The sequence below is a fragment of the Nakaseomyces bracarensis genome, assembly GCF_045282275.1.
Source record: "Nakaseomyces bracarensis strain CBM3 chromosome Unknown Scaff4_1, whole genome shotgun sequence".
Taxonomy (NCBI): Eukaryota; Fungi; Ascomycota; class Saccharomycetes; order Saccharomycetales; family Saccharomycetaceae; genus Nakaseomyces; species Nakaseomyces bracarensis.
The window spans coordinates 1-17,362 of NW_027263964.1; the positions used below are offsets into that span (position 1 = coordinate 1).

The window sequence follows — 17,362 nt, forward strand, 5'->3', positions numbered from 1 at the left end:
GATGGTCTAGACGGCACCCTGTCCCGCAACACCGGAAGATTAGGACGTGCTTTCAACTCAGACATATTCTTTTGTATTGGTGTCTTGTTGTTATTAGTGGTCTCGTTAGAAGTAGTTGTTCTTACAAAATGTTATTTCTCTGCTTTCAAAAAAAAGTTGAACGATATAAAAAGAATCATCATTTTCATACAAAACATAAAAAAAGAGAGTAAAAACATATACATACGTATAATATATTGTAAAAGAATAAAAGCATAAAAAGGAAAAAAACAACAATTCATCAATTTAATCATAAGGCAGGTTCGGTGGACAGAGGTTGTGTTCTGTAGTCGACGTCTACGAGGGCCCCGTCGTGGGTACAGGTGACGTCGACGTCGATCTTGAACCGCTTGTCGTTGAGCTCAGACTCATCAGAGTAGTGCCACGTGATCTTCTCAAAGGACTCATCCTTTGATTTGGACTTGAACTTCAAGTTGGGGTCACCGAACAACTCGCGGATGTCCTTCAAGAGGTGTTTTTCTACGTGTTGGTGCAAGTGTCTCACGAACTTCTTGTTGTGAGAGTTCTCGGTGTCCTTGATCTTCTCTGGGTCATCGTGGCTCTGGTGCAGGACGAAAGGCGGGTAGTACCGTGCTTTACAATGGACGTGGTCGAACTCGTTGTCCTCGACTTCACCACGTAAGAAAGTCTCAAAGTCTCCCAACTCCTCGAACACCTTCAACGTTTCACCACTCTTTGTGGTCATCGTAGCAACCTTTGGTTTCTTCTCCTTCTTAGCCATACCGTGTTATATTAGTATATTGTTATACAATGTTGTGTATACAATGTGTATACAATGTGTATACAATTGCAGTGTTGCAATAACAAGAGAGAAAGATCGAACTAATCAACCTTTATTTATATAAGCAATGTTGGGGTATAAAACCCAAAAACCCCTAAATAGTACTAGACCCTACCCCGCCCTTCTTATGTGTATATATAGATTATATAAGAGAATGCGTCCAGAGGAGGGTATACCCTCCTCTGGAAAGCAACAAGTAAAAAACGTTGGCACTATGGCCGAGTGGTTAAGGCGACAGACTTGAAATCTGTTGGGCTCTGCCCGCGCTGGTTCAAATCCTGCTGGTGTCGTTTATTATTTTTTTTCCCTTTCCCTTCCCACCCCACTCTCTCTTTCATCACCACGTGAACAAAACAACACACCACGACATACTACCGGTACATTACTACGACACACCACGGCACACCACCGTACAACACAACAACACAGCATCCAACACGAAGAAAAAAGAAAGAAACGAAAGAAAGAAAAAAAAAATTGACTCAGCCTTGGTGGGTAGATGAGTAATAAAGAAAAGGGGCTAGAAGAGCGCGTAGAGGCAAAAAGGAATCCCAAAAAAAATAAAGAGAATCCCAAAATCCGGTTTTATCTTCCACCCCCCTTCGTTGTACAGCTGTTTTACAGTCACCGTACTGTACACCACTGCTCTAATAATATAACACACTACTACATTGCAATATTGCAATATAGTACTATACTATGCTATGCTACTATTACACTATTACAGTATTACAGTATTACACTGCTATGGCACTGCTATGGCAGTTAGCACATCACTGGCGATGCCATTCGATGAGGAAAAATTTTCTAATCATCTCTTTCTTTCTTTTTTCTTGATATTCCTATAACACTATGTTATATTATATTATATTATATTATATTATAATTTTATGGTTTAACTTGCTATACTAGTACTATACACTAAGATAGGGTAGATTAAGAGAGAGAGAGAGCTAAACTTTAACAAAGGAAAAAATAAGCTAGAAATGGCTCCTAATAAGCATTCTAAGAATGGGACAACTCATAAGATTCGGGAGCAACTGAACTTTATCGATGAGAAGAAGTGGAAACGGTTCAGCAGTAGGAGGCTTGAGCTGATTGACAAGTTTCAGCTCTCGCAGTTCAAGGCTAGTGAGCAGGACCTGAATATCAAGCAGATAGCCAATATCCTGAGGACAGAGTTCGGGTACCCTGTGACGTACTCTAGTGAGTTCGAGAAACTGGTGACGGCGGCGATCCAGTCCGTGAGGAGGAACAGGAAACGGTCTAAGAAGAAGAGTTTCATGGTGAACGGTACGGCTACAGGTACAGGGCCAGGTGGTAAGAGTTCGAACTATTCAACTAGTGACGAGGACTCCATCTCGAGAATGGCCTCTCCAGTAGGTGTACTCGTGCAGCCGTCCTCATCGTCGATGTCGATGTCGATGTCCGTATCACCTACATCTACTATGTCCCAACCTCATGGACAAATAGCGGTACCACCACACCTTCAAGCACAGGGACAAGGACAAGTACAAGCACAGGGACAACCACAGGCTCACCCAATGATGATACAGTCGAGTAATACGGGCGTGATACAGGTGCCTGTGCCAGTGTCACTACAACAACACTCTCAGCAACCCCCTCAACACCAACAACAGCTTCAGGACCCGATCATGTACCAACCGTCTCTCTCTTTGCCACAGCCGCACGAAATGAGGTTTGCGAGAGCAACTACACCGCTGCATGAAAACAAATTCCAAAGGATGATGAGCCCACTCTCAGCGACATCGCCTCCTTCGAGACCCTTGTCTAACCAAGTGCGTGTGCTCCCACTGCCAAACGTTAGCGCCGTGGCAGCAAACAATATGCCACCTCAGAAATATGATGACATTATAAAAGGTATAATAGGTGACCTTGTGCACAATACCATCCCTCTATCAGAGCAAGCATCGAAGGATAATAACGGGTTAGCAATGAGACTCTCGGAGTTCGGTCGTGTAGAGAACGACAACAAGTCTCAGGAATCCGGTCTGTCAGGTATTCCTTTCTTCCTAAGAGAAAAAATCATCTTGCAAATACAGAAGTCCAAGACCTGTGCAGAGCTGGCTAACACCCAGGGCTCTATTGAGCTTTATTCTAACCTGCTCACGCTCGGTGAAATGTCTATCAGAACTTCAATCGCCTTCCTAGTTGAAAGGTTCTTCTCCAACATGCTCTCTATCTCCATGGAATATATCTCCAAGAAATCTATGTCAGATGAGAATATGGCTAACCTCTGTCTAAAGTTATTTTCACCAGCTGTACGGACGAATCTGTCCAACCTCCCAATACACGAGGTACAGATTAAGACCCTGTGGCTCTTGGCAGGTGCGATAGTAAAGGATTTTGGTTTTGATCCATGTCTATACCCTCTAAGCGAAGCAATTCATCACTTAATAATGACTCAATACCCACTCACTAACCAAAATAACAACGGGGCATCTGAAATGTCAGAAGAATCAAAACCGATAATCAATCCAATACCTACAACTTCCTCTCAACGTACTACGCTCTTATCAGCCCTCCCATTGAAACCGGAACATGCTAATAGAGACATAAATAAGAAAGTCATAATCAAGTACAGAGACAATGAGCAAGTTTTCACTTTTCACCAGCTAAGTAACGGAACTCCTACTGTCATGGAAATTATGGAAAATAGCAAGAGCCTTTTTAACATAGTCAACTCCGACTTAGGTCTAGGACTATTTTATGAAGGGAATTTAGTTACTGATGACCTGTTGAATAAACTATTCAATGATTTCAGCACTAATGAAATCCGGTTGGAAATAATGCAAACTACACAACCGGTTCCAAAATTAACTGAGCCTCTTCAGTCTATCGGTAGTATTGTTCCTTCTATCCCTATTCCAAAGCGCCCACATAGCGTAAAAGCCCTGGATGATATCATTGGAAGAATTTCTCAATCTAGTTCCACCAGAAATGATGTTGTTTCGCCCCCACCACAAAGTGCCAGTGCTCCTATCACTAGTACTAACAACCAACCTCAACAAAATGAGTCCTCTAATACTAATGGTGTTACTTCATTCGTCAACAAGACACTTCCACAACCAGTATACCAACCAATACTTTAAATTGAAAGTAGTGGTTATATGAAAATCCCTGCTCTCGTTTATTTTCCCAATTATTGATATTTAATTTGATGAATAATTCAACGAAACGAATACACCATTTGCATTTTATCTTGAAAGTTATCCTGTTACTAAAGTTAACTAAAATTTCTAAAAAACAGTAAAAAAAAACAAACAAAAAAAAAAACAACTATAAATATAAATACAAGCATCTTTATTTTTCCAATCAGTTAAGCCAATGTCATTGCATAATCATCATATTTAAGTTATTCATTTTTAGCTCTCTTCCAATACCTGAGGAAAGCCTTTAAAAAGGATAGTTTAATTATATAAAATATATATAAAAAAAAATCATCAAGAAAACACTCACGTTGCATTTTTTATCAAAAATACTGACCTTATTTGTATTTCTATGTATAAACTTAATTATATTGAAATAAAACACTACCACATTCTCTATTAGCCGTTTTTTTGGGTAAAATGCCAAGACATTAAAAAAAATTACATCGGAGGTTAGAAAAAACCTATTGATGTTTTTAGCTGGTCTATACTTGTTTTTTTTGTATTGATTAGCAAGTTATCAATACATTATTAACTATGATGAAATTGGATTCAATATGCAATATAAAATGAATATAGTTAAAAAAAAAAAAAGATGTAAGAGAATGGAATATTATTAAATATTAAGGCGAAGAGGGGAAGTAAGAAAAATAGAAAATATAAATACAATCAATGCCTTTTCTCATCCTCTTCATATGGAGGAAGCTCACTTGCTTTTAGCTTATAGCCTAAAACGTACTCCTGAGATTGCAATGCCTTCAAACAGAGATCACATATTTCTTTATCGTGAAATCCGACAACAGCACAATATCTGATAGCTCTCACTTTATATTTACCGTGTTCAATATGGACATTTACCAATATATTGAACGTTCGATCGTGATTCTACTACATTGATAGTCATCTTCTCTTCATGGTCTTCATACACACCGACATAAAATTCTCTGGTGTTATTAACATTAGATACCAACACCCCATTACCTGTATCTACCACATTAGATTCACAAAGGGACAACAGCTTTGGACATTTAAGCTTTATGAAGTCCTTTAGGATGCTCCAACGCAGACGTCCATATTTCTCAACCCTGTTTTCTTCAATTGTTAAATCAACTTCTGCATCTTTGTCAATCTTTTCCAGCGTGTTAAGTTGAATAAATGGTGGAAAATTCTCCAACTTAAGCTGCCACATGCCTCTATTAGTCATTTGTCTTCTGAAACTAATTTCATTGAATATTTGTTTCAATTGCGAATTGTTGGAGGAAGAGTCTCCGTTTTCATCATGCAATAATTCCTTTGGCACCATGTTCAAATCTGTTGCCCTGTCCCTATTAAGGAGCGGTAATTTGTCTCTTTTTCCCTCACCTCTCAAATTCGTTCCATTATTGCTATGCTTATTATATTTATAATAATGATTATATTCTGAGTTGTAACCTCCCTGATTAATACCGTTCCCAGCGGTTCCACCATTAACAAGCAACCTTCCGTTGTTGGCGCCCATATGATGTCGTCTCTCATGGTATACAACTCTGTTTGGAGCCATGTATTCGAATTGAATCGCGGGAGGAATACCTGGAGGCACACCTGCAACAGTCCCTGGAGGTGGGGACATTATTCCGGACATGGGCGTTCCTGCTGGTGCCAAATGTGGTGACATAGGTGACGGCCCATAAAACCCACTTTGGAAATAATGGTTGGCTTGTTGCAACTGATTCTGTTGTTGCTGTTGCTGTTGCTGCTGTTGCTGTTGCTGTAGTTGGAAAATCGTAAAATCATTTTCATTGCTAAATTCCAATCCTGGAGTCGCTGGAGACATTGAGGTTCTGGAAGAAGTGTCGTTAACGTTATAATCCATTTTAGGTCTGTCAACTATAGGGACATCCATTGGATAAGGTATAATATAGGCATACAAGTCATAGTAATCCCATTGGTAGCTGTTCAAGCCAACCATCAACTTGTTCAATGTCACTTGATCTATGGTACCCTTGAGCACCACAATGCACCCTTTGATTAGTTGAAAAGGTGGTAACATTGATGACATAGGTGGTAACATTTTGACTTGTAAAATCCATGAATGATGTATTATAGACCCCACAAGGTGTTTGACCTGTCCCCACGACTTATCCGGCGGCAAGTTATCTATCCTAATTTGAACAGTCATGTATGTAATTTAATTTTTTTTTTCACTGTATTTATCTTCTTCTTTTTATTGTATTGAAGTAAAAAATTTTGTATTAGCTTTTTGTTTATTTTTTTGTATTTCCTTTTTATCTTTCCATATATTTGTTATACAGGTATTTATTATTGTTCTTTCTCTCTTAATTCTTATTCTTATAGTTATTATATTTTGATATTAGTTTTTGATTGAATGACCTATATATCTTTAATCCAAGATTAAAAAAGAAGAAGTAATATAAAAGTCTTTTTTTTGCAAATAAAAAACCCTTAAATAAAGAGCCCAGTTTTTTTTTTTTAATAATACTTTTTTTCTTTAATTTTGGTATAGTTCTAGGTTGCCATTTTACTTTCACTTTTACTTTTATTTGTTATTTTTAGAACATTGTATAGTTTATCAATATTAGTCTTTATTTCTTCTTCTTCTTCTTCTATTTTTTTTTTTCCTGTCAATTTTAGTCCTTTTTAAGGGTTCAGTTTAATCAACACTAAAATATTCTTAATATTCTAATTTATTATTGCATTGTATGTCGTACAAGACCCTGTATTAAATTAATTATAATAATAATAACAATTATAATAATAATAACAATTATAATAATTAAAATAATAATTAAATTAATATTATTACAAGAGAGAATGAGAGTTTAATGTATCCACAGAAACAGCCGTACCCGCATTCCCTTTTTCCATGTTAATTTATCCCTTCCACAATAAAAGAAGCTTTAGAAGGCCCTTGCCTACAAAACGTTGTATGGTACTACGGGCAATACTCTGTCAACGACACTAGCAAAAAAAGAAGGGCTCTCTTAAACACAGAACTGCCCGTACAAGAAATTTAAAAACAGACAAAACCAGCAAAGCGAGAAAAAAAAATATCTTTTAGAGACCACATATCACACTTTACACTCCGTTATCTGATGTCTCTAACAACTACCCGCACAAACTATCAACACCTTTAATAAAGCAAAATACAAAAAAAAAAAATTTTTTTCACGATAAGGAATTTTGTTCGTATGCGGAAACATTCCCGAAAAAAAAAAACCTCTGTAGTTGTATACGTTAATGTGTATGATCTATATCGTGGAGTGTGAGTAAACCCTTGCACCACATGCATGACTCGGACACCACAAAAAAAAATTATTTCATTTCTTTTTCTTGAGGGAAGACTCGGAAAAATACAGCAGAGTTTTTCCGTTGTATCTCTCTCTCACTCTCCGATATTTCTACAAATTGTTACCCTGTTAATACACATGTGACTATGATGGGTTAAAAGGTGTGTGTGTGTGTGTTGTTCATCCGCACTATGAAAAAAAACAAACTAACGTCACATGAAGATTTTTATTAGAAAAAAAAAGAAAGAAAGAAGAAACAAACGTGTCACACTATAAAAAAAAGAAGAAGAAGAAGAAATGACGTATATTTCTAACAATGGGCTGAAGAACGGAAAAATTACAATAATCAAAAAAAGATCTTGCGTTTCTTTCTTTTTTTTTATAACAAGGCAAAAGTGATGAAGAACCTTTGAAGTTTAAAGATGATCTTATTATATCTAATGATTGACAATATCTCTTAGAACAACAACAAGACTTTGAAAGTAGAAAAGAAATTTTTTTTGTAACAATTATAACTAAGACAAGAAAGAAAAAAAATTTTTTTTATTTACTTTAATACTTATATAAGGGTATTATTATTTCTTCTTTGTAGATAATTATACCTTATTATTTTCTTTCTTAATATAATTTCATAAAAAAAGAAGAAGAACAACAACAAACTATTACAATATATATAAATAATGTCTGTTTCTAAGCCAGTTTCTTTGAAGGTTAACGCCGCTTTGTTCGATGTCGATGGTACAATCATCATCTCTCAACCAGCTATTGCTGCTTTCTGGAGAGATTTCGGTAAGGACAAGCCATACTTCGACGCTGAACACGTTATCCACATCTCTCACGGTTGGAGAACTTACGATGCCATCGCTAAGTTCGCTCCAGACTTCGCTGACGAGGAATACGTTAACAAGCTAGAAGGTGAAATCCCAGAGAAGTACGGTGAACACTCCATCGAAGTCCCAGGTGCCGTCAAGCTATGTACTGACTTGAACAAGTTGCCAAAGGAGAAATGGGCTGTCGCTACCTCCGGTACCAGAGACATGGCCCAAAAGTGGTTCAAGATCTTGAACATCGAAAGACCAGAATACTTTATCACTGCTAACGATGTTAAGCAAGGTAAGCCATTCCCAGAGCCATACATCAAGGGTAGAGATGGTCTAGGTTTCCCAATCAACAAGGAAGAACCATCCAAGTCCAAGGTCGTCGTTTTCGAAGATGCCCCAGCTGGTATCGCTGCTGGTCAAGCTGCTGGCTGTAAGATCATCGGTATTGCTACCACTTTCGACGTCGACTTCCTAAAGGAGAAGGGTTGTGACATCATCGTCAAGAACCACGAATCCATCAGAGTCGGTGGTTACGATGCTGAAACCGATGAAGTTGAATTCATCTTCGATGACTACTTGTACGCCAAGGATGACTTGTTGAAGTGGTAATCAATTCGATTTCAATTCAAAAACAACAACAACAACAAAAACAACTAACAAATAAACATAGATAGAGAACTCAATACTCTAATTGTATTTTTTACTGATAGACAAGGAATATAATACAAAAACGAAGAAATATCAAACTTCTTTTTTTATTATTTTCTTTTATTATACAATTGGTATTTCTTATAAACTGAAAATAAACAATCTAATTAATGTTCTATATATACATATGATATAATATTATAATAATGACAAACTTTTAAATATCAACTTTTGAAAATTAAACCAACCTTTTTTTCTTCTTTTATTAACACCTTACTACGCAAGATGTATTTGCCCATATAGCGTATTTCATAGGATATATCTACTTCTATTATGATATATGACAATTATACTATTATAATATCATACATATCATAGACTAAACAGATGTAGTATAATACTACAATCAGTTATATATAACAGAAGTTTTTTAGATGCCGTATGTTACAGGAATTTAAAATTTCCACGTATTTTTTTTAAGTTCTTTATATGAAATACAAAAAAAAAGAGATGAGGTTATATATGATGTCTTTTTATTATTATATTAAGCTAGCATAGGAGAGGTGACTTATTTCTTGGCCTTCTTCTTTTGGTCCTTCTTTTCAGCCTTCTTAGCAGCTTCGGTTTGCTCCTTGACGACCTTCTTGACGATCTTTTGTTCTTCGATCAAGAAAGCTCTGACAATTCTTTCCTTGACACAGTTAGCACATCTGGAACCACCGTAGATTCTGGAGACGGTCTTGTGAGTCTTGGAGACAGTAGCGTACTCTCTTGGTCTCAAAGCGGCAATACCTGGCAAACAGATACCACAGTCACCACACTTTGGTCTGGTAGCCAACTTCTTGACGTGTTGGGCACGCAAGACACCACCTGGGGTCTTAACAACCTTGATCTTGTTGGAACGAGTGTTGTCTAATCAAATTTATTACATTTTCTTCTTTAATTATTATTCTTCTAACCAATTTCAGTTATAATTACTTTATTTTTTCTCTCATAGTACATTTTGGGGATTCTTTACACTTATCATGGCGAGGAGTTTATTATTCCCATTAAAAAGTTAACCACTACTCTTACAATATTCTATTATCTCCATTATTATCATTCCTTTAACCCACCCCCTTCTACATGATCAAAAAAATAAAACATAACTTCAAACTTCAATTAATTTGGTAGAAAAAAAACATCAATTCAGAAAAAACATTAATTGTTAGTAACTAGATTCGGTTTCGTCATTGTCTTTAATTGGATATTAGAGAAGAACTTTTACTAGATTACTGGGATAAGGTATAGTCTAATTCGGTAATATCAATATTTTACCCATTTCATTAATCTCAATGATTTTAATTTAGTTCATAATAAAATTCTCTAGCTCCTCCTATACAAGTCTCTTTCATTTTGAGCATAAGGACGAGCGTCTCTCTTTTTTTCAATAATAAATCCAATTTTTATTCTATATTTTTGTTCTCTATTTTTTCATAAGTTAACATACATGGATTTCTTCTTCTGAAGGTAACACGTTGAGCCATCTTTGGTTGTCTTTTAATGTCTTGAAATGCTGGGTTTAGGGCCTGCAAACACTACTTTTTTAAATAATTACTTTATAAACGATAATAAATTTTTGTATAATTTTTCAGTTTCACCAAGTTTGCGAAGAGCTGAGAGATTACAACAATCTCCGCAGAAAGGGTTACTTCCCTCACACTATGGGCTCAAACCTGTTGTGATGATTTGGAAAGTTTGGCCAAGAGAGCTTGTCGCCTCTCTCTCTCTCTCTCTCTCTCTCTGTCTGCATTAGCTACTGCCTATCCAGTACTAGTGAAACCGGCACTAGCGCGAGAGGGAGTGAGTTGACAGAAAGTGCTTAGAGCAAGACAGCCTAAGTTCCAGTCCCATTAGGCTCAGCTCTATCCAGCTATGATGTATTAGGCAGAAATGTTTGGAGGTGATCTCAGCAGAGACATTGGAGAGAAAACAGCTCACCAAAACCATTGGCACTCCTACGGTGAGGTAATAGTAAAAAATATTTAGTTTTTTTTTTACATGATTTCCATATTTAGTAGTAATGCATCAACTGTTAATGTTTAAAGAATTACAAAATTTTCTAAAACCTGTGGAGTTAAGGATGTTTTAAAAGTAGTCACAAAATCTTATTTTTTTTTCTGGGTTGAGCAGAAATGTTTTGCTGCATGCGGGTAACAGAGATGACTAAAGAAATTTACAGTTTTATACATTAATTTTTTTAAAGGGTATAGTTTTTAGTGTACGAATGTAATGATGTACTTTATATATTTCTATTCTTGTATATCTTTTATGTATCTTAAGCTAGTTTTATTTTTTTTGTATACTAGAGTTGATTAGTCCTTTTCGACAGCGATAACTTCCATCTCTAGATCGACACCCAATGGCAAGCCGTTGACAGCAACACAGGATCTAGCAGGCTTGTGGACACTGAAGTACTTAGCGTAGACCTTGTTGAACTCAGCAAAGTAGTCCATGTTGGCCAAGAAGACGTTGACCTTAACGATCTTGTCGATGTCGGAGTTACTCTCAACTAGGATGCTCTTGACATTTTGAATAACTTGCTCAGCCTTGTCTGCGATAGAGCCCTCGACTGGCTTGTTGTCTGGAGTGTATGGGGTTTGACCAGAGACGTAGATGAAGTTGTTAGCCTTCATAGCATGGGAGTACGAGGCAGCAGCTGGTGGTGCGTTCTTGGTGATAACTGGAGTAAGTTGGGTCATTGTTCTGGAAAATACTAAACTTCTTGCTGTTCTCAAACCAAACATCTAAAATTATATATATTATAAGATGTTATGTTTGTTACATACAAAAGAGTTAAAAGAAACAAAAGAAAAAACAAAACAATTGGGAATTCCCCCTCCCCTTCTCCTCCTTCGGCTCTCACCCTTTTATATGCTTAACCTTAGGAAATACATCTCCACCACCTCCTTCCGAAAGCTGGTCTTGCCCCAATGTTGTATTACGTAAACCACGTGATATATTTTTATAAATAAAGAAGAGTTGTGTTTTACAAGAATACAAATCAGAGAGACGAAAGTAGTGAATCTTGACCTGTACTCCCACCCATAAAGAAAAAAAACTTACTCACCCGGCACACAACATGCAGGACCCGTATACGCCGAATAACCGCCGTCGTGATACCCGAGTCCTCAGCTTCAGGTAATAAAAAAAAGAGAAGGTGAAAGAAGTAAAAAAACTAAACATCGCGGAGAAACCACCGTAGAAGCAATAAAATGTATTTATAAAAATTGCTTAATGCACAGAAAGAGAGGCAAGCACTATACTGAAGGGAAATGGCACTGGCAAAAAATGGCGATGGTAACTGGCAGTGGGACGAGGGAAAAGGGAAATGACAAATAAACAAATAAACAAGAAAGGTCATTTGGAAGGGGTGGGTGATAAGGTTGCTGAAGGTCTATATAGTAGTCTCTATAGATTATATATAAGAAATATCCTAACACAAAGAATAAAGATAGAAAGAGAGAGAGAGAGAAGCAAATAACAAACAACATACAAGCCAAAAAAAAAGAACAAGAAAAAACAACTTATGTCTTCTTATTCTGTACGTGGGGATGAGTCTTCTGCGCCGATTGGGATACCTATACCGAACACTAGGATAGGAGGAGAAGAGAGTAGGAGGGAGTCAGTAGATTCTATTTATCCTAGGCCGACACCTACTGGGAGTGGGTATCTGCCGATGGGGACGTCTGTTACCACTGAGGAGACGCTGGCGAGTTCTCAATCTTCTCATTCACCGTTTCGAGATAACACACTGCTACAGACCAACTCTATTGCATCTACGTCACATCTGGCCAATGGTGTTGAGGTGATACAGAGTCCGATTGACCATGCCGAGGAGAGCGCGATGCTGATGCGGGAGAGCCTTAGCGGGCCATCTATCAGACCGAAGTTTTGTGGTATTGATCGTGATAGCACGGTGATAGGTGGGCTTCCTGTGGCCTCGGATGCCGCTATTCACAATGATACCAGCAAGAACAGCACTGATAACAATAATGATAGTACTGGTCTTTGTAATAATACAACTAATGATAATGAGCATATTAATGAACACAATGTAAGGACTATAGAGACCAATGATGATGAGGAGGATATGGTTGAGCAAGACAATGACGATGATTATGATGATACAAAACGTTCTGCTGTACCAGTAGTTAAAGACGAGGAGCAATTGATGAGGAACCACGACGAACAGATAAGATACATAAGGGCTCATTATAACGTCAAACGGAACCAAGAGATAGATGATACCGATAGTAACGGCGATGCTGATGGTGAAGCCGCGGATACGACTTCTGATACTGTGGAAGAAGACCTTAACATCGCCGAGTTCCCGACGGATAAGCTTCTCGAGATGCTGACAGCCTTGCTGACGAAGATTATCAAGTCCAACGACGACATTGACCCGAAGGATGAGGTCGACATGATGACGCTACTGAACAGCGAACACTCACCAGAAAAGGAGAAGTATCTCAAGAGTATTATGAGCTTCAAGGGGAAACACGTCCCCCAGATAACACTGTACCAGTACTTCCAGAGAATACAGAAATACTGCCCCACCACAAATGATGTGTTCCTTTCCTTATTAGTCTACTTCGACCGTATATCCAAGAAATGCAACGCCGCGGATGACTCAACTCCGAGCGCCTCTCAACAGCAACTCTTCGTCATGGACTCCTACAACATACACAGACTAGTCATAGCAGGCGTAACCGTCTGCACGAAGTTCTTCAGCGACTTCTTCTACAGTAACAGCAGGTACGCCCGTGTCGGTGGCATCTCCCTACAAGAACTCAATCACCTAGAAATCCAGTTCCTGATCCTATGTGATTTCGAACTCCTTATCCCAGTAGATAAACTACAACGCTACGCTAATCTCCTACTACGGTTTTGGAACAATCAAGAAGATATATAAGTTCTCACCCTTTCCCTTTCCCTTTTCCACCCCCTCCCCACCCCATTATTTAGCATATAATATATAAAGCATTCCCTTTTACGTAATCAGCGATATCTTATCTTATCTCTCTCTCTCTCTACTCTCTCTCTCATTTTTCTACCATTGTGATTGACTCCACCCGCCTTTTTTTTTTTATATTACTTATAATTAATTAATTTTAGAGTTCTTTAAGATCCCAGTAAATCAAGAGAGAACCTCTAATTTATTACTTCTCTGCTTTCTACGCCGCTCTTACTAAGGAATTTCTTTTTTTTCAGTAGCAAGGGTGTCTATCTTTCCACAGAACCACCCGCACAGCGTTTTATTACCATCATCACTTTTTTTTTCAGTTAACTTTTATCTTTCGTAATCGCTAATCGCTTAGACACCGCGGTACACGATAAGAGAAAAAAGAAAGAAACTCTGAAAAAATTTTTTTTCCAAGTTATAAGCTCTTGATGACTGGTCCGATGAGTTCCTATATTAATTAATTTACAAAATATATAATAAGATCATTTATTTCTGGAATTGAGTTTCAAAAACATTTCTTTAAAGAATATAGAATAATAGCAAAAAGAATAATATCAATAACAAAATACAAAACTACTAAATGGAGTTGAACTATAGACTTCACGATGACCGTGACTCTGAAGGGAACTCTCACGACTATGAGTTGAACGATGTAGAGAAACCAATGACTGATGTCAAGACGACAAATGTGGACTCTGCTGAGTTCGACTACTACGAGGACGAGAGTGCTGAGGCCTCTCTAGAAGAGACAAAGCTAAGTTTTATCAGTCGTTTGGCACTGTCGTTGAACGCCGAGACTAAAGGTATAGAACCCGTCACCGAGGAGGAGAAAACGGATGATTCCGTGCTGAACGCCTCGTCGATGTGGTTCTCCGCTAACATGGTCATTGCCTCTTACGCGCTGGGTGCTCTGGGCCCCATCGTGTTCGGTCTAAACTTCGCCCAGAGTGTGCTGGTCATCTTCTTCTTTAACATCATGGGTCTGGTCTCCGTGGCTTTCTTCTCCGTGTTCGGTGCTGAGTTCGGTCTAAGACAGATGATCCTGTCCCGTTTCCTGCTCGGTAACGTCACCGCTAGAATTTTCGCCGTCATTAATATCGTTGCTTGTGTGGGTTGGGGTGTCGTGAACACAGTGGTCTCCGCTCAATTGTTGCATATGGTCAATAGAGGCCCACACGAACTGCCTTTGTGGGGTGGTTGTCTCGTTATCGTCGGTGCCACTGTCCTGGTCACTTTCTTCGGTTACAACATCATCCACGCCTACGAGAGATGGTCCTGGGTTCCTAACTTCGCTGTCTTCTTAGTCATTATCGCAAGACTACACAAGTCCGGTCAATTCAGTAACGGTCCTTGGACTAGTGGTGCAACTACCGCTGGTAGTGTCTTGTCCTTCGGTTCTGCCATCTACGGTTTTGCCGCTGGTTACACCACTTACGCAGCTGACTACACTGTATACATGCCAAAATCTGTTAACAAATACAAGATTTTCTTCAGTATATGTGCCGGTTTGGCCTTCCCATTGCTCTTCACTATGATCTTGGGTGCTGCCTCCGCTATGGGTGCCGTAAACAACCCAGAATGGATGGCTCTATACGAGTCTGACAACATGGGTGGTCTAACCTACGCCATCTTGGTTCCAAACTCTCTACATGGATTCGGTGAATTCTGTTGTGTTCTACTAGCCATGTCTACCGTGGCTAACAACATTCCAAATATGTATACCATCGCTTTATCCGTGCAAGCCCTATGGGCTCCATTGGCTAAGGTTCCAAGAGTTATCTGGACCCTATGTGGTAACGCCGCAGTTGTTGGTATCTCTATCCCCGCCAGTTACTACTTTGAAGGTTTCATGCAGAACTTTATGGATTCCATCGGTTACTACTTGGCTATCTACGTTGGTATCTCTGTTTCAGAACATTTCTTCTACAGAAGGGGTTTCAAGGGTTACAATATCGAGGACTGGGATAACCTGAAGAAGCTTCCAATTGGTATTGCTGGTTGTGCCGCTTTGTTTGTCGGTGCTGTTGGTGTTGCTCTAGGTATGTCTCAAACCTACTGGACTGGTGAAATTGGTAGAAAGATTGGTAAGTTTGGTGGTGATATTGGTTTTGAGCTAGGTTTAAGTTGGGCTTTCGTTGTATACAACATTGTTAGACCTTTTGAAATCAAGTACTTTGGTCGTTAAGAAGTGTTTTTGAAAATGTCTGCTCTTTTTAGCTAATCCCCTTATACTTTTGCCTTTTTTATTCCTATTCTTCTGCATATATTTATCATAGTTCTCCATTATTACTAAATGACAGTTGTATCTTTTTAATCAGATAAAATAACGATAATAATTAATAAAAAAAAAATTAAAAAAATATTTCTATTCCAAAATACATTCAAATTATTTTATATAAATGAGAGAACGCTTCTTTTTTAATCCTGCTTCATCATACTATAAATGATGTAAGCAAATGAACTAAAACATTACAATAATATCTCTACTTGATTCCCATTTAAACCTCTATGTTATTGATCAAAATTATGTGATAATAAACCGGATATTATTACTACTTAATCCAGTCGCAAGTATGGTCAACGATATTAATTAAACAGAAATAAGAGAAGGAATGTATCAACTACGTATAATATTTAACTATTTATGAAAATCAATAGAATTTTGTGAGATTATTTAATGTTGCCTGTAAATCAATATGTAGTAACGTTAAAAGTTGAGAGTGAAAAAAAAAAAAATCGCATATGAAAAACATTGGTGAAATAAAATAAAACGATGAGCTTGATCTATTGAGTAAGGAAGGTAGAAGAATGCTTGATTATTACATCTTTCTGTGATATGGTATTTAAAGTATTAGACATCCTTCTGGTTGGTATTCAGGTTACGCACATTGTTGGGCTATTGTCCTTATTTATTGCCAAATATTACTTACCTGAATTTTTGAAGTATGGAAAGACATTCACGGGGTATACCAAAGGGAAGAAGAGCTTGTGGAATAGAGTAAAGGAGTTTTCAGTGCCTAAGTCATATTTTGGACATTTCTACATATTATCATCAGTATTAGCCACGTCCACTGTACTTTCATACCCCAAAGCAACATTAGCATGGCAAGTATTGCTACATTCATTGCGTAGGCTGTATGAAACTTACTGCATTAATGTATACACTAAGGATTCTCGGATGAACTGGTCACACTATGCCGTTGGTATTTGGTTTTACACTCAACTCAATATTCTGGTATTATTAAGATTGAAAAAGGGTGATCCTGGTAATAATCATTTGTTTATGATGCTGATTATGATTTTGGCCTCCTGGGACCAGTTTAAGAGCCACAAAATCTTAGCAAAACTAGTCAAATATAGTTTACCTGAGGGACGTTTATTCAACACAGTCTGTTGCCCTCATTATTTCGATGAAATTGTGATATATGCATCTTACATTACGTATGGTTATGAATTCTTCTGGCCCTTGTTATGGGTAATCGCCAGTTTGAGTATTTCCGCCATAGAGACCAGACGCTATTACAGGCAAAAATTTAACGACCAAAGCGTACCAAAATACGCCATAATCCCATACTGTCTATAGACATTCC

The 17,362-nt window shown here is 37.9% G+C and overlaps 7 protein-coding genes across 7 annotated transcripts; 5 read left to right on the top strand and 2 right to left on the bottom strand.

Annotated features, from left to right (window-relative positions):
- Positions 1–289: 289 nt before the first annotated feature.
- On the bottom strand, positions 290–781 carry RNJ42_00652 (uncharacterized protein; the record flags this gene model as incomplete). The annotated part of the gene is made up of 1 exon (XM_071050822.1): positions 290–781. One exon carries the CDS (start codon positions 779–781, stop codon positions 290–292), a length of 492 nt encoding a protein of 163 aa, XP_070908034.1.
- A 1,046-nt stretch (positions 782–1,827) lies between these two features.
- On the top strand, positions 1,828–3,954 carry RNJ42_00653 (uncharacterized protein; the record flags this gene model as incomplete). Its single annotated transcript, XM_071050823.1, has 1 exon — positions 1,828–3,954. One exon carries the CDS (start codon positions 1,828–1,830, stop codon positions 3,952–3,954), a length of 2,127 nt encoding a protein of 708 aa, XP_070908035.1.
- Positions 3,955–7,978: 4,024 nt separating this feature from the next.
- On the top strand, positions 7,979–8,728 carry GPP1 (glycerol-1-phosphatase GPP1; the record flags this gene model as incomplete). Its single annotated transcript, XM_071050824.1, has 1 exon — positions 7,979–8,728. The coding sequence occupies one exon, from the start codon at positions 7,979–7,981 to the stop codon at positions 8,726–8,728; it is 750 nt and encodes a 249-aa protein (XP_070908036.1).
- Positions 8,729–11,121: 2,393 nt separating this feature from the next.
- MMF1 (isoleucine biosynthesis protein MMF1) lies at positions 11,122–11,553 on the bottom strand (the record flags this gene model as incomplete). Its single annotated transcript, XM_071050825.1, has 1 exon — positions 11,122–11,553. One exon carries the CDS (start codon positions 11,551–11,553, stop codon positions 11,122–11,124), a length of 432 nt encoding a protein of 143 aa, XP_070908037.1.
- A 782-nt stretch (positions 11,554–12,335) lies between these two features.
- On the top strand, positions 12,336–13,721 carry PCL7 (Pcl7p; the record flags this gene model as incomplete). The annotated part of the gene is made up of 1 exon (XM_071050826.1): positions 12,336–13,721. The coding sequence occupies one exon, from the start codon at positions 12,336–12,338 to the stop codon at positions 13,719–13,721; it is 1,386 nt and encodes a 461-aa protein (XP_070908038.1).
- A 631-nt stretch (positions 13,722–14,352) lies between these two features.
- RNJ42_00657 (cytosine permease) lies at positions 14,353–15,957 on the top strand (the record flags this gene model as incomplete). The annotated part of the gene is made up of 1 exon (XM_071050827.1): positions 14,353–15,957. The coding sequence occupies one exon, from the start codon at positions 14,353–14,355 to the stop codon at positions 15,955–15,957; it is 1,605 nt and encodes a 534-aa protein (XP_070908039.1).
- Positions 15,958–16,608: 651 nt separating this feature from the next.
- Positions 16,609–17,355, top strand: DFG10 (putative polyprenol reductase; the record flags this gene model as incomplete). Its single annotated transcript, XM_071050828.1, has 1 exon — positions 16,609–17,355. One exon carries the CDS (start codon positions 16,609–16,611, stop codon positions 17,353–17,355), a length of 747 nt encoding a protein of 248 aa, XP_070908040.1.
- Between the last annotated feature and the right edge of the window lie 7 nt (positions 17,356–17,362).